Source organism: Manis pentadactyla, chromosome 3, assembly GCF_030020395.1.
Source record: "Manis pentadactyla isolate mManPen7 chromosome 3, mManPen7.hap1, whole genome shotgun sequence".
Lineage (NCBI taxonomy): Eukaryota > Metazoa > Chordata > Mammalia > Pholidota > Manidae > Manis > Manis pentadactyla.
In genome coordinates, this window is record NC_080021.1 from 89914905 (window position 1) to 89937080 (window position 22176).

The window sequence follows — 22176 nt, forward strand, 5'->3', positions numbered from 1 at the left end:
GTATCATTGATATGCAATCATAATCTTGAGAAGAACGTGTATCCTGTTGCTTTTGGATGTAGAGTTCTGTAGATGTCTATTAGGTCCATCTGTTCTAGTGTGTTGTTCAGTGCCTCTGTGTCCTTACTTATTTTCTGTCTGGTGGATCTGTCCTTTGGAGTGAGTGGTGTGTTGAAGTCTCCTCTAATGAATGCATTGCATTCTATTTCCTCCTTTACTTCTGTTAATATTTGTTTCAGGTATGTTGGTGCTCCTGTATTGGGTGCATATATATTTATAATGGTTATATCCTCTTGATGGACTGAGCCCTTTATCATTATGTAATGTCCTTCTTTGTCTTTTGTTACTTTCTTTATTTTGAAGTCTGTTTTGTCTGATACCAGAATTGCAACACCTGCTTTCTTCTCTCTGTTGTTTGCTTGAAATATCTTTTTCCATCCCTTGACTTTAAGTCTGTGCGCATCTTTGGGTTTGAGGTGAGTCTCTTGTAAGCAGCATATGGATGGATCTTGCTTTTTTATCCATTCTATTACTCTGTGTCTTTTGATTGGTGCATTCAGTCCATTTACATTTAGGGTGATTATTGAAAGGTATGAATTTATTGCCATTGCAGGCTTTAAGTTTGTGGTTACCAAAGGTTTAGGGTTAGCTTCTTTACTGTCTTACTGTCTAACTTAACTCGCTTGTTGAGCTATTATAAACACAATCTGATGATTCTTTATTTCTCTCCCTTCTTATTCCTCCTCCTCCCTTCTTCATATGTTGGGTGTTTTGTTGTGTGCTCTTTTTAGGAGTGCTCCCATCTAGAGCAGTCCCTGTAGGATGCCCTGTAGAGGTGGTTTGTGGGAGGCAAATTCCCTCAACTTTTGCTTGTCTGGGAATTGTTTAATCCCTCCTTCATATTTAAATGATATTCGTGCTGGATACAGTAGTCTTGGTTCGAGGCCCTTCTGTTTCATTGCATTAAGTATATCATGCCATTCTCTTCTGGCCTGTAGGGTTTCTGTTGAGAAGTCTGATGATAGTCTGATGGGTTTTCCTTTGTAGGTAACCTTTTTTTTCTCTCTGGCTGCTTGTAATACTTTGTCCTTGTCTTTGATCTTTGCCATTTTAATTATTATGTGTCTTGGTGTTGCCCTCCTTGGATCCCTTGTCATGGGAGTTCTGTGTACCTCTGTGGTCTGAGAGGCCATTTCTTCCCCTAGTTTGGGGAAATTTTCAGCAATTATTTCTTCAAAGACATTTTCTATCCCCTTTTCTCTCTCTACTTCTTCTGGAATACCTATGATTCTTATATTATTCCTTTTAGATTGATCACTCAGCTCTCTTAAAATTCTTTCATTCCTGGAGATCCTTTTATCTCTCTCTGCATCAGCTTCTCTGCGTTCCTGTTCTCTGTTTTCTAGTCCATTAATGGTCTCTTGCATCTCGTCCATTCTGTTTTGAAGTCCTTCCAGAGCTTGTTTTATTTCTGAATTCTCCTTCCTTAGTTCTTGCATATTTCTCTGCAAGTCCATCAGCATGGTTATGACTTTTGTTTTGAATTCTTTTTCAGGTAGACTGGCTAAATCTATCTCCCCAGATTCCTTCTCAGGGGAAGATGTAGCAGATGCTGAAGCTGTCTGGGTTAGTCTTGTCTGGATCATATTTTTTGCCTTTTCATGTTGACAGGTGATATTGACTGTCAGCTGGGAGGGCCAAAATTTTCACTTGCTACTGGCCTTTCTTTACTGGGACAACTGCGACCCCTAGTGGCTTGTGTTGGGTAATTGCGTGTAGAGTGGGTCTTTGTGTCTTGCCTGGCCGGAAGGGAGAAATTTCCCTTTCTGTGGGCGGAATTTGTCTCAGGCTGCTTCTCTGCTTTCGCAGCGCCCGGTGGGGTAATGGATGGGGGGGCTGCTTGACTGTTTGCCTCCGTGAGGGGTCTCAGAGCTGTTGCCCAGGGGGTTAGTGCACCCGGTTTTCCCTGTAATTTCCAGCTGCTGTACTGTGACCTGGGTTGTTTCCGTCAAGCTTTTAAGTCCCTGTCCCTTTAAGACTTTCAAAAAGCCCCCGCTTTTCTTTGTCACAGGGGCATCAGCTTCAGCACCCGTTCAGAGGTCTTACTCCCTGTTCCCCCAGTATCCAGGGCCCCCTGGGCATGTACTGTGTCTGCGCTCTGGCCCGGATGGCTGGGGCTGGGTGTTCGGCAGTCCTGGGCTCCGTCTCCCTCCCGCTCTGCCTATTGTTCTCCCGCCGGGAGCTGGGGGGAGGGGCGCTCGGGTCCCGCGGGGCCGGGGCTTGTATCTTACCCCTTTCACCAGGCGCTGGGTTCTCGCTGGTGTAGCTGCAGTCTGGCCACTGTCCTGCGTCTTCTGGTCTCTCTTTTAGGGCTAGTTGTGTTTGTTGTATTTTCAAAAGTATATATGTTTTTGGGAGGAGATTCCCACTGTCCTACTCACGCCGCCATGTTGGCTCCGCCTCTCCGCAATCATAATCTTGATTTCAAATCTACAACACAGTGGTTCAGCAGTTACTTATAGTATTAAATCCTCACCCCGCCTTGTGTGGTTACAATCTGTCAACATAGAAAGATGTTACAGAATCATTGACTACATTCTCTATGCTTTTCTACCATCTCCAAGATGAATTTATATAGTTATTGCAAGTTATTGTGCATTTTTACTGGTCTCCTCACCCACCCACCTCAACCTCTCCCCTCCTCCATGGTAACCACTAGATGCTTGTCTATGAGTCTACTGCTATTTTGTTTATTCTGTTTGCTTTGTTTTTATATTCCAAAAATAAGTGAAATCATATGGTATTTGTCTTTCTCCTCTTGGCTTATTTCACTTAACATAATACCCTCTAGATCATCTATGTTGCAAATGGCAGGATTTCTTTTTTTTTTTAATGGATGGATAATACTCCATTGTGTATAGATACCACATATTTTTTATCCATTCATCTGTTGATGGACACTTAGCTTGCTTCCATATCTTGGCTATGGTAAATAGTGTGGCGATGAACATAGGGGCACATATATCTTTTTGAATCAGGGATTGTTTTCTTTGGATAAATTCCTATAAGTGGAATTACTGGGTCAAATGGTATTTCTATTTTTAGTTTTTTGAGGAACCTTTATACTCCACATTTCCATGGTGGCTGCAGCAATTTATATTCCCACCAACAGTGCCTGTTTCTCCACATCCTCTCCAACACTTGTTGTTTCTTGTCTTTTGGATAGTGGCCATTCTAACTGGTGTGATATGATACCTCATTGTCATTTTGATTTGCCTTTCCTTGAAGATTAGTGATGTGGAACATCTTTTCATGTGCCTGTTGGCCATCTGTGTTTCTTCTTTAGATGTCTGTTAAGGTACTCTGCCCTTTTTTTTATTAAGGTATTACTGATATACACTCTTTATGAAGGTTTCACATGAAAAACAATGTGGTTACTACATTAACCCATGTTACTGTGTCCCCCCTATACCCCATTGCAGTTGTGGCCCTTCAGTGTAGTAAGATACCACAGAGTCACTATTTGCCTTCTCTGTGCTATAGTATCTTCCCCATGATCCCCCCCACAACACACCATGTGTGCCAATCATAATACCCCATAATCCTTTTCTCCCACCCTCCCCCACCGGCCTTCCCCCACCCCTCCCCTTGGGTAACCATTAGTCCCCTCTTGGAGTCTGTGAATCTGTTGCTGTTTTGTTCCTTCAGTTTTGCTCCGTTGTTATACTCCACAAATGAGGGAAATCATTTGGTACTTGTCTTTCTCCACCTGGCTTATTTCACTGAGCATCCATCCATGTTGTTGCAAATGATAGGATTTGTTTCTTCCTTTTTTGTTTCACCTTAAAATATAATTGACTTTTTAAAATGAAAGTCTCTTTATTTATTTATTTTTGGTATCATTAATATACACTACATGAACAACATTGTGGTTACTAGATTCCCCCCATTATCAAGTCCCCACCACATAACCCATTACAGTCACTGTCCATCAGCGTAGTAAGATGCTATAGAATCACTACTTGTCTTCTCTGTGCTATACTGCCTTCCCCTTGCCCCACCCCTTACATTGTGTGTACAAATCATAATGCCCCTTTTTCCCCTTATCCCTTCCTTCCCACCCAGCCTCCCCCGTCCCTTTCCTTTTGGTAACTGTTAGTTCATTCTTGGGTTCTTTAAGTCTGCTGCTGTTCCGTTCCTTCAGTTTTTTCTTTGTTCTTATACTCCACAGATGAGTGAAATCATTTCCATTTCTTGGCTAATGTAAATAGTGCTACGATAAACATAGGGGTGCATATGTCTTTTTCAAACTGGGCTCCTGCATTCTTAGGGTGAATTCCTAGGAGGGAATCCCTGGGTCAAATGGTATTTCTATTTTGAGTTTTTTGAGGAACCTCCATACTGCTTTCCACAATGGTTGAACTAATTTACATTCTCACCAGCAGTGTAGGAGGGTTCCCCTTTCTCCATATCCTCACCAACATTTGTTGTTGTTTGTCCTTTGGATGGTGGCCATCCTAACTGGTGTGAGGTGATATCTCATTCTGGTTTTAATTTGCATTTCTCTGATGATTAGCGATATGGAGCATCTTTTCATGTGCCTGTTGGCCATCTAAATTTTTTCTTTGGAGAAGTGTCTGTTTAGCTCCTCTGCCCATTTTTTAATTGGATTATTTGCTTTTTGTTTGTTGAGGTGTGTGTGTTCTTTGTATATTTTAGATGTCAACCCCTTATCGGAAATGTCATTTATGAATATTCTCCCATACTGTAGGATGCCTTTTTGTTCTATTGATTTTGTCCTTTGCTGTAGAGAAGCTTTTTAGTTTGATATAGTTCCACATGTTCATTTTTGCTTTTGTTTCCCTTGCCCATGGAGATACGTTCATGAAGAAGTTGCTCATGTTTATGTTCAAGAGAGTTTTGCCTATATATTCTTCTTTGAGTTTTATGGTTTCATGACTTGCATTCAGTTCTTTGATCCATTTTGAGTTTACTTTTGTGTATGGGGTTAGACAGTAATCAATTTCATTCTCTTACATGTAGTGTCCAATTTTGCCAACACCAGGTGTGGAAGAGGCTGTCATTTCCCCATTGTATATCCGTGACTCCTTTATCGTACTTTAATTGACCATATATGCTTGGGTTAATATCTGGACTCTCTATTCTGTTCCACTGGTGTGTGGGTCTGTTCTTGTGCCAGTACCAAATTGTCTGTGGCTTTGTAGTAGAGCTTAAAGTTGGGATGTGACATCCCCCCTGCTTTATTCTTCCTTCTCAGGATTGCTTTGGCTATTCAGGGTCTTTTGTGGTTCTATATGAATTTTAGAACTATTTGTTCCAGTTCGTTGAAGAATGCTGTCAGTATTTTGATAGGGATTGCATTGAATCTGTAGATTGCTTTAGGCAGGATGGCCATTTTAACAATATTAATTCTTGCTATTCAAAAGCATGGGATGAGTTTCCATTTATTAGTATCCTCTTTAATTTCTCTCAAGAGTGTCTTGTGGTTTTCAGGATATAGGTTTTCACTTCCTTGGTTAGGTTTATTCCTAGGTATTTTATTTTTTTTATGCAATTGTGAATTTAATTGTTTTCCTGATTTCTCTTTCTGCTAGTTCATTGTTAGTGTATAGGAATGCAACAGATTTCTATGTATTAATTTTGTATCCTGCAACTTTGCTGAATTCAGATATTAGTTCTAGTAGTTTTGGAGTGGAGTCTTTAGGGTTTTTTATGTACAGTGTCATGTCATCTGCAAACAGTGACAGTTTTAACTTCTTTACCAATCTGGATGCCTTTTATTTCTTTGTGTTGTCTGATGGCCATGGTGAGGACCTCCAGAACTATGTTGAATAAAAGTGGAGAAAGTACAGATCCTTGTCTTGTTCCCGATCTTAGGGAAAAGCTTTCAGCTTCTCGCTGTTAAGTGTGATGTAGGCTGTGGGTTTGTGATATATGGCCTTTATTATGTTGAGGTACTTGCTCTCTGTACCCATTTTGTTGGTATTTTTTATCATGAATGGATGTTGAATTTTGTCAAATGTTTTTTCAGCATGTATGGAGATGATCATGTGGTTTTTGTCCTTTTTGTTGATGTGGTGGATGATATTGATGGATTTTCTAATACTGTACCATCGTTGCATCCCTGGAATGAATCCTACTTGATTATGATGGATGATCTTTTTGATGTATTTTTCAATTCAGTTTGCTAACATTTTGTTGAATTTTATGTTCATCAGGGATATTGGTCTGTAATTTTCTTTTTTCATGGGGTCTTTGCCTGGTTTTGGTATTAGGGTGATGCCGGCCTCATAGAATGAGTAGAAGTATTCCTTCCTCTTCTACTTTTTGGAAAACTTTAAGAGGATGGGTATTCTCTCTTTTTTATGTCCCCCCTACTAATTTTGGGTTTCATTTGTTCTTTTTCTAGTTTCTTTAGTTGTGAGTTTAGACTCTTTATTTGGTATTGTTCTTGTTTTTTGAGGTAAGCCTGTATTGCCAGAATGGCCTTTGCGGTATCCTACATATACTGGAGTGCTGAATTTTTGTTTTCGTTTGTGTGCATGTATTGTTCGATTCTGTTTTAGTCTGTTCATTGATCCATTGATCATTTAGAAGTATGTTGTTTAAGCCTCCATGTGTTCGTAGGCTTCTTGTTTTCCTTGTGTAATTTATTTCTGCTTTCATACCATTGTGGTCTGAAAAACTGCTTGATACAATTTCAATCTTTTTTTTTTTTTTTTGGTAGATAATTATTTTTTATTGAAGGGTAGTTGACACACAGTATTACATTACATTAGTTTCAAGTGTACAACATAGTGATTCAACATTTATGTACATGATAATTCTAGGTACCAGCTATCACCATACCAAGTTCTTACAATATTTTGACTATATTCCTTATGCTATACATTACAACCCAGTTACTTATTTATTTTACAATTGGAAGTGTGTACTTTTGTTGTTGTTGTTGTTTTTTTTGTTTGTTTGTGAGGGCATCTCTCATATTTATTGATCAAATGGTTGTTAACAACAATAAAATTCTGTATAGGGGAGTCAATGCTCAATGCACAATCATTAATCCACTCCAAGCCTAATTTTCATCAGTCTCCAGTCTTCTGAGGCATAACAAACAAGTTCTTACATGGAGAACAAATTCTTACATAGTGAATAAGTTACATGGTGAACAGTACAAGGGCAGTCATCACAGAAACTTTCGGTTTTGCTCATGCATTATGAACAATAAACAGTTCAAATATGAATACTCATTTGGTTTTTATACTTGATTTATATGTGGATACCACATTTCTCTCTTTATTATTATTATTTTTAATAAAATGCTGAAGTGGTAGGTAGGTACAAGATAAAGGTAGAAAACATAGTTTAGTGTTGTAAGAGAGCAAATGTAGATGATCAGGTGTGTGCCTGTAGACTATGTGTTAATCCAAGCTAGACAAGGGCAATAAAACATCCACGTATGCAGAAGATTTCTCTCAGAAGGGGGGGTGAGGTTCTAAGCCTCACCTCTGTTGATCCCCAATTTCTCACCTAATGACCCCCCTGCGACTGTGCCTGTCTTAGGTTGTTCCTCCTTTGAGAAATCTTACCTGTCTCTGGCTAACCAGTCATCTTCCGGGGCCATACAGGGAAATGTAAAGTTGGTAAGTGAGAGAGAAGCCTTATTGTTTGAAATGGTTAGCTTTTTATTTCTTTGCATATTTATGCCCTGTAGCTTCTATGCCCAGCATTTGTCTTGAGGTATCTTTACCACTTGGAAGAATTATGATACTCGGTAAATTTGATATGAGGCACGAATTCTATTTAAGGGTTGTAATTAGGAAGGAAGAAGAAAAGCTATAGAAGTAGCAGGCGGAAGAAAACATGGGAAGATTGATTATTTCTTTGACATATCTTCTTGTAGAGTAACTTCAGCATGTATAGGTTTTTAGCTACTACTTAAATTGCGCACACACATTAACATAATAGGAGTATAGTTACATAACCAAAGCATACCTGTAATTACCAGCCATCTCCAGTGAAACCAAGAAAACCAGTTAGGCACCTTAGGCATTTGTAAAAACTTATCTATGATATGGTGGATATTGTCCAACTGAACTTGAACAGTCTGAGAGAAATCAGACAAATTAAAACAACCCATTCCTGAGGAATGTTTGCATCCCTTATGTTCTTTTAACAGTAAATAGTCTGTAGTTGTAAGATTTTGGAGCGCTACAATTTGCACTTCTCCTAATTCTTGATTGAGTTCCAACAGTATAGATCCAGTCAAATTTGTTGTTTTAGTGTATGCACAGGCCAGCTTAGATATCTCCTTCTTCATTCCCATGGCAAGTCCAGGAGCTGGTGGGATGAGTGCATCTACAGCTGTAGCAGTGCGTGGATCTTTTTTGCGGTTTTTTGATGATCATCTTCTGGCATGAGTCTTCCAGAGAGTGCTGATGTTGGAAGTTCTCTTTCATATCGTATCTTAGTTCATTTTCGGGGTAGCCCAATTAGGCTTTGATCCTCTATATAAACACAAACAGACCCTTTGCCTACACTTTTATATGCCCTTTATACCCTTGTGTAGAACTCATTGGAGGTTACCACACAGGAACTGCCTTTTTTTTTTTTTTTTTGCTATCACTAATCTACACTTACATGACGAATATTATGTTTACTAGGCTCTCCCCTATACCAGGTCCCTCCTATAAACCCCTTTACAGTCACTGTCCATCAGCATAGCAAAATGTTGTAGAATCACTGCTTGACTTCTCTGTGTTGTATAGCCCTCCCCTTTCTCCCACCCCCCCATGCATGCTAATCTTAATACCCCCTTACTTCTCCCCCCCTTATCCCTCCCTACCCACCCATCCTCCCTAGTCCCTTTCCCTTTGGTACCTGTTAGTCCATTCTTGAGTTCTGTGATTCTGCTGCTGTTTTGTTCCTTCAGTTTTTCCTTTGTTCTTATATTCCCCAGATGAGTGAAATCATTTGGTATTTCTCTTTCTCCGCTTGGCTTGTTTCACTGAGCATAATACCCTCCAGCTCCATCCATGTTGCTGCAAATGGTAGGATTTGCCCTTTTCTTATGGCTGAGTAGTATTCCATTGTGTTTATGTACCACATCTTCTTTATCCATTCATCTATCGATGGACATTTAGGTTGCTTCCAATTCTTGGCTATTGCAAATAGAGCTGCGATAAACATAGGGGTGCACTGATCTTTCTCATACTTGAGTGCTGCATTCTTAGGGTAAATTCCTAGGAGTGCAATTCCTGGGTCAAATGGTAAGTCTGTTTAGAGCATTTTGATGTACCTCCATACTGCTTTCCACAATGGTTGAACTAACTTACATTCCCACCAGCAGTGTAGGAGGGTTCCCCTTTCTCCACAGCCTCGCCAACATTTGTTGTTGTTTGTCTTTTGGATGGCAGCCATCCTTACTGGTGTGAGGTGATACCTCATTGTAGTTTTAATTTCCATTTCTCTGATAATTAGCGATGTGGAGCATCTTTTCATGTGTCTGTTGGCCATCTGTATTTCTTTTTTGGAGAACTGTCTGTTCAGTTCCTCTGCCCATTTTTTAATTGGGTTATTTGTTTTTTGTTTGTTGAGGCGTGTGAGCTCTTTATATATTCTGGACGTCAAGCCTTTATCGGATGTGTCATTTTCAAATATATTCTCCCATATTGTAGGGTTCCTTTTTGTTCTAGTGATGGTGTCTTTTGCTGTACAGAAGCTTTTCAGCTAAATATAGTCCCACTTATTCATTTTTGCTGTTTTTTTCCTTGCCCGGGGAGATATGTTCAAGAAGAGGTCACTCATGTTTATGTCTAAGAGGTTTTTGCCTATGTTTTCTTCCAAGAGTTTAATGGTTTCATGACTTACATTCAGGTCTTTGATCCATTTTGAGTTTACTTTTGTATATGGGGTTAGACAATGGTCCAGTTTCATTCTCCTACATGTAGCTGTCCAGTTTTGCCAGCACCATCTGTTGAAGAGACTCATTTCGCCATTGTATGTCCATGGCTCCTTTATCAAATATTAATTGACCATATATGTCTGGGTTAATGTCTGGATTCTCTAGTCTGTTCCATTGGTCTGTGGCTCTGTTCTTGTGCCAGTACCAAATTGTCTTGATTACTATGGCTTTGTAGTAGAGCTTGAAGTTGGGGAGTGAGATCCCCCCTACTTTATTCTTCTTTCTCAGGATTGCTTTGGCTATTCGGGGTCTTTGGTGTTTCCATATGAATTTTTGAATTATTTGTTCCAGTTCATTGAAGAATGTTGCTGGTAATTTCATAGGGATTGCATCAAATCTGTATATTGCTTTGGGCAGGATGGCCATTTTGACAATATTAATTCTTCCTAGCCATGAGCATGGGATGAGTTTCCATCTGTTAGTGTCCCGTTTAATTTCTCTTAAGAGTGACTTATAGTTTTCAGAGTACAGGTCTTTCACTTTTTTGGTTAGGTTTATTCCTAGGTATTTTTTTTTTATTGATGCAATTGTTTCATTCCTGGAGATCCTTTTATCTCTCTCTCTGTCAGCTTCTATGCGTTCCTGTTCTCTGGTTTCAATTCCATCAATGGCCTGTTGCCTCCTATCCATTTTGCTTATAAACCCTTCCAGAGTTTGTTTCATTTCTGTAATCTCCTTTCTGGCATCTGTGATCTCCCTCCGGACTTCATCCCATTTCTCTTGAGTATTTCTCTGCATCTCTGTCAGCATGTTTATGATTTTTATTTTGAATTCTTTGTCAGGAAGACTGGTTAGGTCTGTCTCCTTCTCAGGTGTTGTTTCTGTGATCTTTGTCTGCCTGTAGTTTTGCCTTTTCATGGTGATAGGAATAGTTTGCAGAGCTGGAACAAGTGACGGCTGGAAGAACTTCCATTCTTGTTGGTTTGTGGCCCTCCTCTCCTGGGAGAACAGCGACCTCTTGTGACTTGTGCTGGGCAGCTGCGCGCAGACAGGGTTTCTGCTTCCTGCCCGGCTGCTATGGAGTTTATCTCTGCTGTTGCTGTGGGCGTTTCCTGGTTCAGGCCTGTGCTCCAAAGTGGTGGAGTCGCGTTGGAAGGGGAGCGGCTGGGAGGCTATTTATCTCCATAAGGGTCCTCTGTGCTCCCTGCAGCCCAGGGGTTAGGGTGCCCAGAGGTCCCCGGTTTCCTTACCTCTGGATTAAGTGTCCAGCCCTGCCCCGTTAAGACTTCCAAAAAGCACCCGCCAAAACAAAACAACGACCACAAAAAAAAAGAAAAAAAAATAGTTTAAATTAAAAAAAAAAAAAATAGTGGCTGCTCATTTTTCTTTATTCTCTAGCGCCAGCCTCACACATCTGCTCACCGGTCTTTCTGCCCTGTTTCCCTAGTATTGGGGTCCCTATCCCTTTAAGAGTTCCAAAAGCGCTCGCCAAAACAAAACAGCAAAAAAAAAGGTCGCTCGCTTTTCTGGTGTCCTCCGGCGCCTGGTCTCCGGTGCCTGCTCACTGTTCTTGCTGCCTGTTTCCCTAGTATCCAGGGACCCCGCGCACGCACTGTGTCTGCACTCTGGCCTGGATGGCGGGGGCTGGGTGTTCGGCAGTCCTGGGCTCCGTCTCCCTCCCGCTCTGCCTACTCTTCTCCCGCCGGGAGCTGGGGGGAGGGGCACTTGGGTCCTGCCAGGCTGGGGCTTGTATCTTACCCCCTTCGCGTGGCGCTGGGTTCTCTCAGGTTATTGTCTTGTGTCCTCTGGTCTTTATTCTAGGAAGAGTTGTCTTTGTTATATTTTCATAGATATATGTGGTTTTGGGAGGAGATTTCTGCTGCTCTACTCACACCGCCATCTTGGCTCTGCCACAATTTCAATCTTTATGAATTTATTGAGGCTGTTTTTTGGCCTAGTATGTGATCTGTTCTGGAGAACATTCTATGTACACTTGAGGAAACTGTTTCCTGCCTGCTTTTGGGTGGAATGTTCTGTAGATATCTGTTACGTCCATCTGATCTAATGTATTGTTCCATTCCTGTGTTTATTTACTTATATTCTGTCTGGTTGATCTGTCTATTGATGTGAGTGGTTAATTAATATCTCCTAAAATGAATGTGTTGCAGTCTTTTCCCCACTTTAATTCTGTTAGTATTTGTTTGATATATTTAGGTGCTCCTGTGTTGGGTACATAGATATTTATAATGGTTACATTCTCTTGTTGCACTGATCCCTATACGATTATGTAATGTTCTTCTTTGTCTCTTGTTAGTGTCTTTGTTTTGAAGTCTATTTTATCTGATATAAGTACTGCTACTCCTGCTTTTTTCTCCCTTTTGTTTACATGAAATATCTTTTTCTATCCCTTCACTTCTAGTCTGTGTATGCCTTTGGGTTTGAAATGAGTCTCCTGTAGCAGTATATGGATGGTCCATGTTTCTTTATCCATTCTGTCACCCTAAGTCTTGTGATTGGTGCATTGAGTCCATTTACAGTTAAGGTAATCATTGATAGGTATGTACTTATTACTTATTACCATTTTATTAATTTTTTTTGTGGTGGTTATTGTAGCTTCTCTCTGTTCCTTTGTTCCTCTCTCATACTCTTGTTATTTGATGGTTTTTCTTGTTGTTATTGGACTTCTCTATTTTAGTTTTCTCGTGTTATCTATTACAGGCTTTAGTTTTGTGGTTACCAAAGGTACAAGGATAGCTTCCTGACTATTATACAATAGTCTATATTAAGTTGCTGATTGTTCTATTTCAACCACAATGTAAAAGTACTTTTTTCTTCTTCTTCCTCCTCCATGCTTTATTTGTTAGATGGCATAATCTGCACTTTTTGTGTATTCTTGGATTGATTTTGTGTATAGTTGGTTTTGCTACTTTTGTTTTAAATTTGTACTTGCTAGGTAATTAATTGGCCTACTACCATTATTGTGGGTTTATTTTCACTGGTGAAAGTTATTTAGCTTTAGGAATATTTCCATGTACAACAGTCTCCTTAACATATTGTGTAATGCTGGTTTAGTGGTTAAATATTCCTTGAGCCTTCATTTATCTGGGAATTGTTTAATCTCTGCTTCAAATTTGAATGATAATCTTGCTGGGTAGAGGATTATTGGTTGAAAGTCCTTTTGTTTTAATACATTAAATATGTCATGCCACTCCCTTTTGATCTGTAAAGTTTGTGCTGAGAAGTCAGTGCTGATAGCCTGATGGGGTTTCCCTTATAAGTAATCTTTTTTCTTTCTCTGGCTGTTTTCAGTACTATCTCTGTATCCTTAATCTTTGTCATTTTAATTATTACATGTTTTAGTGGTGTCCCCTTGGAGTTTCTTTTGTTGTGGGCTCTCTGTGCTTCCATCCAGGACCTGAGTATCTATTTCCTTTCACACATTGGGGAAGTTTTCAACAATTACTTCCACTGAGACTTTCTATCCTTTTGTCTCTCTTCTCCTTTTTGTACTCTTATTATGTGAATATTGTTATGTTTGGATTGGTCTCACAGCTCTTATTATTCTTTCATTCCTAGAGATCCTTTTTTCTCTCCATTCCTCATCTTTATTGTGTTTCTGTTCTGATTTCCATCTCATTGATTGTCCTGTGCACTTACAGCAGTCTATTATTTATTCCCTCCATTGTATGTTTCATTTCAGTTACTGTAGTCTTCAGCTCTTGTATCTCTTTGTTGAAGTCTTCCCTGAGATTTTTAATTCATTTCTTCAGACAATGAGCATTTTTATGACTTTGAAATCTTTATCAAGAAAGTTGGTGATCTCTGTTTCGTTTAGTCCTCCTCTTGGTGTCTTACCCTGTAGTTTTGTTTGGAACATATTCCTATGCCTCATTTTTTTCTGTGTTTCTGTGTTTCTTCCTTGTATCTGTATGCTTCCAGGTCTAGAGAGTAATGTTTTTTTTGAAGAAGGTGTCCTTTGATGCCCAGAAGGTCAAGACTCTTTCCTTTCCATGCCTAGTTCTCCTTTGCTGTGGAGTCCCAATTGCTATTGGTGGGTAGTGGGTGGGGCAGCCTTTCTGTCTGTCTGCTACCAGTGGTTTTCTCAGTCTGCTGCTGTGGGCGGTGTGCCTCAGCCAGACCTCTGTAATCAGAGCAGTGGCTTCTGCTGGGATCGTTGTCGGGGGGGCCACCCTCTGCCTATCCTGCAGCAGTGGCAGGACTGCAGGATTAATGGGGTGTGCGGGGTGTAGGAGTTTGTGGGGTGGTTGGGTGTGGTGTGGTGGCAGGCTGTGCTGTGGCAGTGAGTTGTTCAGGTGCCCTCTGGGAGTGGTGCGGCATGCAGCACCAGGCTTGGCCATCCATGGGGAGGAAGGAGTGCTTGGAACTGACTCCTCTAGGCATGTCCCACAGTGGTCTGAGAGAGGGCTGAGAAAACTGGGAGAGCCTCCCTCCATGTGCCAGGTGACAGGGTCTGATGTTGCTGGGCCAAGTGGGCTGGCACGCTGGAGGTGCACAGGGAAGTGCCTTGGTACAGAGCTGCCATTGAGGGGAATGGAGTGTCTGGGGCTCCTGAGAGTGCCTGACCTGTTGGTCCAAGGGAGGGCTAGGGAGGTATCGTCCACTGCTCTTTGTCCTGAGGAGAGAGCTCTGTCCAATCCTTGGCCTTCTGGCATCCCTCCTGTTGCTGACAAATCTTTCAGATGGCCTTCTCTGCTTTGGGTCTTGGTGGGACTGGCAGAGCATGCCTGTCCTCCACAAGTGGCTAGTCCCAGCTCCCCGAAGTGCAACTGTCTCTGGTGTCCAGCCCCACCAGCCACCAGAACCCAATGCATTGTGGACCTGTGTTTTCAGAGCAGATCTCCATGTCCAGGTGTGTTCCTGAGCACCTATCCTTCCCCGCTCTGTTCCTCTTCTGCTCCCTGTGGGTTGGATTGGGGGAAGGGCTAGAGTTCTTCTTGATCATGGCTCTGCCATTTTATCCTTCTTTGTGGGCATTTCTTCTTCCCCAGGTGCAGGTGGTCTGTTCTGCAGTCTTCAGGTCATTTTCATGGTTAGCTGTATTTGCTTCCTTGGTGTGTATGTGGGAGGAGGTCTTTGCTTTGCCTTCCTACTCTGACATCTTTTTTCCTACGCTGTTTGTCTTTTACTTATTGATCTGTAACTTCTGTGTTAAAGAACTCTTGTATGTTCTGTAAATATATTTTTCTTTTTGTTATTTCCTTTTTGATTTTTTTAACATCAAAAAAATTACACATTTTTAAGCTACTAGTGTATATTAATATTCCTTTTACAGCTGCTGGGTTTTGTGTCATGCATAAGAGGGCCAAAAACATTCTTTAAGAAGTACTTTTTCTTCTGTAGGGTGGTTAATATTTTACCTGTTTTGAATGGAATTCCTCACTCAGTCTTGGATTTGTTTTGTTTTTAGGAATCAGATGGAGTCAGTTACCATCTATGTTTTCAACTGGCTATCATTTGTCTCAGAACTGGTGATTGAATAGTTTGTTTTTCCATTGAATTCTCGTACATTCTTGAGTGAATTTCTAAATTCACTCATTCATCAGTCTTTATTTCTCCTGTATTGCTTTCTTTGTCCATAATTTTTCTTGATGATCTTAATGTTTATTTTTTCTAAATAAGTTTAGGATCAGCTTATTGGGTCTTCCTGGCTTCCGTGCACCTCCTCTCTCCTGCCAAGTCACTTGTGGCTTGATTGATCTGGGTAGTGCTTTGTGTTTCCTTTGCAGATGGAGAACTTGTCTTGAGTTTTCATGTTTGTCTTGCATTCAGCAAAGTGTTTCCCCTAAATATTTCCAACATTGTCTTCTCAGGAGAGGCCCCCTTTCATCCCGGAAGGAGTGGTGGCACACAGGAAGAGAATGGAAACTGGGGAGCATGAGAGGAAGAGGGTAGGTTACTGTCACTCGCCCTCGTAGGTGGGGGTTGGCAGGGAGTACTGTTCAGATGTGAGATGTCCAACAGATGCTCTGCCAGCTTCCCTACCAGAAGTAAGAGCTGAAATTCATGCCTCTGCATGGGGTGAGGAGCATTTCTGGGACCTCAGCACTTGTGGACTGAAGGTCAAGCAGCTGATTAACAGTTCTGCTTTGCTATTGCAGGAACGAGACCTTGAACTGGAGCTGGGAGATGACTACATTTTGGATCTTCAGAGTAAGGGCTGTAGTGTCCTGGGGGTTCCAGAATGCCCACTGTGTACAAGGGCTTTAGAGCCATGTGGAAGGGCTTCAGTGAGGACGTCAGTTTAATTTTAAATACAGAAGGTTGCATGCTAATGGGCTCTGCAAGTTCTTCCTTCACCAGTGTTTTCTATGACTTTAGGATGTGGGACTATCCTTGTAGTTTCCGTAGCATATAAATGCTAAACTGTGTTGATAGTGTTAACAACCGCCTGTCTGTGCCTTTGTGTTCCACCTTATATTTGCTTTCCATCTCTAGTCACTTAGTCTCAAGACACTGGGAGACCTGGCAAGGGTTTGGAGTGATTCTCGCATAAGCATCTTTGTCAATTTATGTTGTGTGGAACACAAATGTTCTGTAATCTTTACAGACTGACATGCCTAAATTATATAACTCATTGTGGGGACATGGTATTTGGACACAGTACAAAGTATTTATGAATGTAATTTTTTTCTAACTTTAGAATACTGGGATATAATGAATTCATCTGAAAAATGTGATAAGATACCTGAGATCTGGCAGGGCCATAATATAGCTGATTACATTGATCCTGACATCATGCAGGTTTGTTTCGTATGTTAAATGATTTTTACTGCTCTTTGTGTGGCTACCAGCTGCAAGCACAGCTTTTGGCTCATTTGTACCGGTTGCCCTCGTCCTTCTCCCTGATCACACATAGCCTGCTCCTGCTGAGGGCCTGTGAGATCCCAGGGGAGGTGATGTCTGCACATCCTTAACCCTGATATTTGCAGTAGTTGCTTTTAAAGAAGAAAAAAATGACACAGAACTGTGAAGAGGCTGTTTTCAGCTCAGTGTTCTTGCAGAGCAGGTCCCTGTGTGGAGACCCTCCATTCAGTGCATCTCCAAAGGCTAGGGGACACGTAGTTCCCATGTAAATGTTGCTACACTTATTTTTGAGTTTTCACTATGGTTTAATTTATGACTTTTTGAAGAAACTAGAAGAGTTAGAAAAAGAAGAGGAGCTAAGAACAGCTGCTGGGGAGTATGACAGTGAGTCTGAAAGTGAGGATGAAGAAATGGTGGAAATCCGACAGCTGGCAAAACAAATTAGAGAAAAGAAGAAGCTGAAGATTCTGCAATCCAAAGAGAAGAATACACAGGGACCCAGAATGCCTCGGACGGCTAAGAAGGCAAGTTGCTCTTTGTGTGTTGGGTTCCTATATAGCCATTGCTCAATACAGCATTTCAACTCCAATGTGGCTATGAGTTTGCACATACTTGGTTTTATTGGTGATATTGACTCTGAGTCTCTTGTTTACATTCTGATGGTTGTGGCTTTTTTTTGAAAGGTGACTTTCAGCTTGAGCATTTGCATTTGTACACATAGGGTCATAATTTGACTGTAGAGAGTAGAGCCATCAGTCAGTGTGTGCTTCAGTTTCTCTATCAGGCAGAACTCATCTATTGCAGGTTACAGACACAGCACGACCTAACCTAGCTCCAGAGGCGGCATACTGGCTCCTGGGACTCATGGTGGTGTTAGGTACAGATGAGTCACATGGTGTTGGGATTCCTTGCAGCCCTCAGCTCTATCATTGTGAATGTTCTTCTCTCCGGCTCCATGCTCCTGTGAGGGTGACAGTGAGGCTGTGGTTGTCTCCAAATCATGGCAGAGGATGGGGCAGGTCAGCTCTCCAAGGAGAGGCAATGTGCAGAGCAGCTATGGTGTAATGGGAGAGAAGGACAATAATGAGATTCCAGACACCTCTGTCTGTGTGAATTGTTCCCATGTGATGTGGGCATCTGTCTGTGTGAATAGTTTCCATATGACGGTGAAGCACTGGCTTCTGACAGGCACGCATGTCATGGCACCCCAGGTGCTTAGTGGCTTTGGGAGGAGAGGTTGGCCTCTGGAGTCTATATCTTGGGCTCACCTCTGACCTCAACCTTGGTGACCTCTGTACATGGAGCAGTCCCTGCAGAGTTGTGCAGAATCGAGAACATAAAGTCACACATCTTAAACATGGCAATTGCCAAGGAAATGTTCATTTTCATGGGATTTAATGAAACATGAACATGAACCCAAGGAAAACGTGTTATTTCTAAGGGAAGTGTATCATAGATCACTGTGAAAGGTACATTTTTCCCTTGAATTTTTGACATTTCATCAAGCTAGTTTTGCTTAAAACAAACACTGTTTTCTCCTTTTCAGGTTCAGCGGAAAGTGTTGGAGAATGAGATGCGCAGTCTTGGAGTTGACATGGATTATAAGGACAGTGTGAGTGTATAGGGCTCTCAGAGCTTATGGAGCTGGGCACAGCATTGTCTTAGAAAACCAGGGCCTCAAGAAGCTATAGGATGGTAGTCGATTAAAAAGGAAACAAGAACTTGCTGTATTTCTGCTGAGGAGCTTCATTGGCACAAGGTCTTTAGGGAAGTGGCTGGTTAAGCATTGATTGCATTGAGCACATGGTATCCTTTTCCCTCTCAGGTGACTCTGGGCATGTGGCTTATGGGACCATGCTGAGTGCAGCTCTTCTCCTGACTCGAGGAGAATTTGGGAAGACCTTGCTTACTCCATCATCCTCAAATACACCTCATTCCTGAGGGAGGACGGGTTCCCTGGAATAGTCAGTTCTAGTTAATGGCAGTTATGTGAGGTGGCCCAGTGCATCTTCTTTGTTTTTTTTTGCTTTTGTCAGTGTATTATTATATGTGTATATACATTATCTTCCATTCCAGGTTAATGGAAAAATTGGAAAATACTCAAAACTGGAAAAAAGTCACTTGTGGTTCCAGTACACAAAACAGACTAGGTTTACATGTAGATGCCTCTTTATTCATTTCCTCACCAGAGGGCTTTCATCTTTATTTCCTTAACATATATTTGTAATCCCATTACACATGTCACATCTACTTTTCACTGTGATGTAAACATTTTTCATTTTAGGGTAATTTTCTCACATTTTTGATTGAGTAAAAGAATTTAGTTTGTTTATTTTAGGCTTTTTGGATTGCTTGCAATTTAAAAATTTGTTTGCTATCACCTCTAATAATGTAAGGGACATATAAGAAATGCGTATAATAAAATAGAAGAATTTGTGTTAGGGAAAAATACAAATTGGAATGGAGTATTGAAGAACAAAGCAGATAAAGTTATGTCCTACATAATCTTTTTACTTGAACTCTGATTTTGGTGACAAGTGCTTTCTTATAGTGCTATAAGTAACTTCAGTTGAGTTATCAGATAAATAGGAGGTTGTGTTGTCTCTCAATGTGAGAGGAATTTAGGCTTGGACTTAGAAGTTTTCCTGGGAGCCCAAAGATTAGAAGGCATTTCTTGTACCTGTTAGAATTACAGCTCTTTCTGCCTGAGTTATGCTGGAGCACATAAATCTTTATATAAATAAAGAACTTTTCTATATTCTGGGATGATTTTTTTAAGACAGTCCCAGAAATGGAATATCCAAAATCAAAGGCTAACGTTGCATTAAAGTTCTTTTCCAAAAGGATTGGACTAATTTGATTTTAGTCAGTGATGTCTGAGAGTGCTTCCTTACAGGGAGTATTATTTTAATGTACAGATACAGCTTGACTTCTGGTTAAGTGCTGGGCTTACATCTGTGTGCTGAGGCAGTTGTGTTATCCTTGTGTCCAGGCTAGTGATGAGGGCGAGAGGTGCCCACCAATGTGAACAGAGCTAACGTGTCCCAGGGCAGACTGCTGCACTGTTCTAGACGTGACCCTGTGTCACTGCTTACTCTTGAGGGTGGTTTCTGATATTCTATCCTGTGTAGACAGATGCTCCGAGATGGAGGTGTGAAGGAGGGGCCTCTGCATCTGGAATGTAAGTTGTGAAGCTAGTCTAGTGATCTAGGGTGAGGGAAAACACTAGAATGGGAAGCTCTCAGTAGAGTGTTTTAAATGGAGTTAAAATCAGCTGTAACAAAAAGCAGCTGTTAACATGAGAAACACTATTTGACCAATAACTTGAAATTAACTTTGTGCCGTTTAAAGATCTCTAGCTCATTTGATGATGGTGCTAAAAGTCCCTAAGTGTCCTTTCCTCTTGCCATATAATTTCATGCTTGTCACCAGGCCTGGAAGCGAGGCCAGGATCCTGAAGAGATGGTTTGCTGTCTATGTTTTTCAGGCGCATTATGCAGTCCAGGCCAGAAGGTCTCGGAGTGTGACCAGGAAAAGGAAGCGGGAAGACTCAGTCCCACCCATCTCTGCCACCCGGAGCCACAGCTGCTCTCGAGTGCCACGTGACGTCTCAGGGCTCCGGGATGGCAAGGTAGGTCTCTATGATATGTGGTTAAAGAAGCCGTGGCTTCTGTGTTGGTTACACAAGGGGGGGTGAGGCCTGCAGGTGGGTTTGCTGTGCTGTACCCTGGGGGCTGCAGTTGGGTATCCCTGGACCTTGGCCCTAGGGCACCAATCCCTACTGGCATCCCTTCTGGGGGTGGACAGGAGCATGGTGTCCTGTGGCTGTTAAAGGTCATGCTCAGAACGTGGAAGCCTGGGCCCTCTCCCACAACAAACCCAGGCAGGGAACCAGCTCAGAGGGAGCTGTTTTGGTTAGTCTTTTGCGAAAGACTTTGGTGTACATAGTACTTTTTTGCTCAAACTTTATTAAGTAAACATGAAAATTGTTTGAGCATTTTGAAAAAGGAGAGTCTGTATATAAACTGGCAGGCAGTCCAGGTTATGCATGCCTGAGTTTTGCAGTGTACTATGCTGTCTCCATTTATAGATCTGGTAATGCTTCACTGCCACTTGCCATTCAGATGTGAGTAGTACAGTTTCACAAGCCACTGTTTCTTCGTTTGTCTAAGTGGGAGTTAGAACAGATGCTCTCCAGTCCTCCAGGTCCAAACAAACCTTGTCCAGATGAATTTTCATCTTGGCATCTCAGATACTGGGTAGTCTGTGCAGATAACTATGGTGGTCCAGGGAAGACTGCTATGAATGAGACTTAATCTGGGTCTTTTTGTAGAACAGACCTGGCTTCCTAGATGGGTAAGGAAAATACACATGGAGATGGGGTTCTCATTAGCGGATGCATTGTTTCCTTCCCCTTTACAGATGGTGAAGAAAGCCAAGACGATGATGAAGAGTGCACAGAAGAAGATGAATCGCTTGGGGAAGAGGGGGGAGGCAGACAGGCATGTGTTCGATATGAAGCCAAAGCACCTGCTCTCTGGAAAGAGGAAAGCTGGAAAAAAGGACAGGAGATAAGTGTCCATTGCAACCTAAACTGTTTCTTGTTTGGGTCTGGTTTGGTTTCACAAAAGTGAGGCTTGATCTATGAACTGCAAATAATGAAATAGCTAAAGCTTGTAACTATATAACTATACAGGTGTGGCAAATTCTTACCACTGCACATACTACATATTTTGGGTGGACAGTGGTTTCTGCATTAATGGAGTTTTGATTGCTTTAGATTTGCAGAACTGGAGATTTATTGATGTGACTGTTTTTGATGGGGAAGATCTTACTGAACAGTCTTTTTTTGCAGAGAAAACATATCCACTTGACATGGCCTGAAGGCTACCAGCTCTGCCCTGCAGACATAGGTGCACATGAGTATTGGGGTGTTGAAGCTCCAGCCTAAATTATTTTCTAGTCTTTGTCTACAATGTATGAACCACTGTAGTCTGTCTGCAATTATTTTATCCAAAATAAATTTCCAAAAGAAAGTATATTCACTTTTTTTTAGGTTATGAATTGCTTGCTGTCAGTTTGGTTAAATGAAAAGGGAAAATAAGTTTTTTGTTTTCAAGGCAAAGAATTATTATATTTTATAGAATAAAATGTTCCGAGGCACTACAGTAATCAAACGTGGGCACTTCCTGCTTCAGCCGTCCAAGATTACATGTCCAATAAAACACCACAATACACTAGCACCACAGAAGCACCTCCTGGGGGTGTTTTTGATACTCTCAATGGGAATCCTGAGGTGCATGTCAACTCAAGACACCCAAGCACGGTAAAATGTGGGAAATTAAATGCCACTTAACCATGAGAGTCCCATTACCCTACTTCATGACTTTCAGAGGGATGTACTCTGCTCAGCAAGTCCTTGCTGACCG

The 22176-nt window shown here is 41.4% G+C and overlaps 1 protein-coding gene across 1 annotated transcript in view; it reads left to right on the forward strand.

The window, feature by feature from the left end:
• The window catches only part of GTPBP4 (GTP binding protein 4), a 31615-nt gene extending 9832 nt beyond the window's left edge, over nt 1-21783 (forward strand). Inside the window, exons 11-17 of the mRNA XM_036910736.2 lie at nt 15754-15831; nt 16042-16093; nt 16584-16684; nt 17074-17271; nt 18294-18359; nt 20235-20378; nt 21170-21783. Coding sequence (XP_036766631.2) covers nt 15754-15831; nt 16042-16093; nt 16584-16684; nt 17074-17271; nt 18294-18359; nt 20235-20378; nt 21170-21322 — 792 coding nt within the window. The 3' untranslated portion in view covers nt 21323-21783. The remainder of the gene's footprint in view (nt 1-15753; nt 15832-16041; nt 16094-16583; nt 16685-17073; nt 17272-18293; nt 18360-20234; nt 20379-21169) is intronic.
• The last annotated feature ends 393 nt before the right edge of the window (nt 21784-22176 follow it).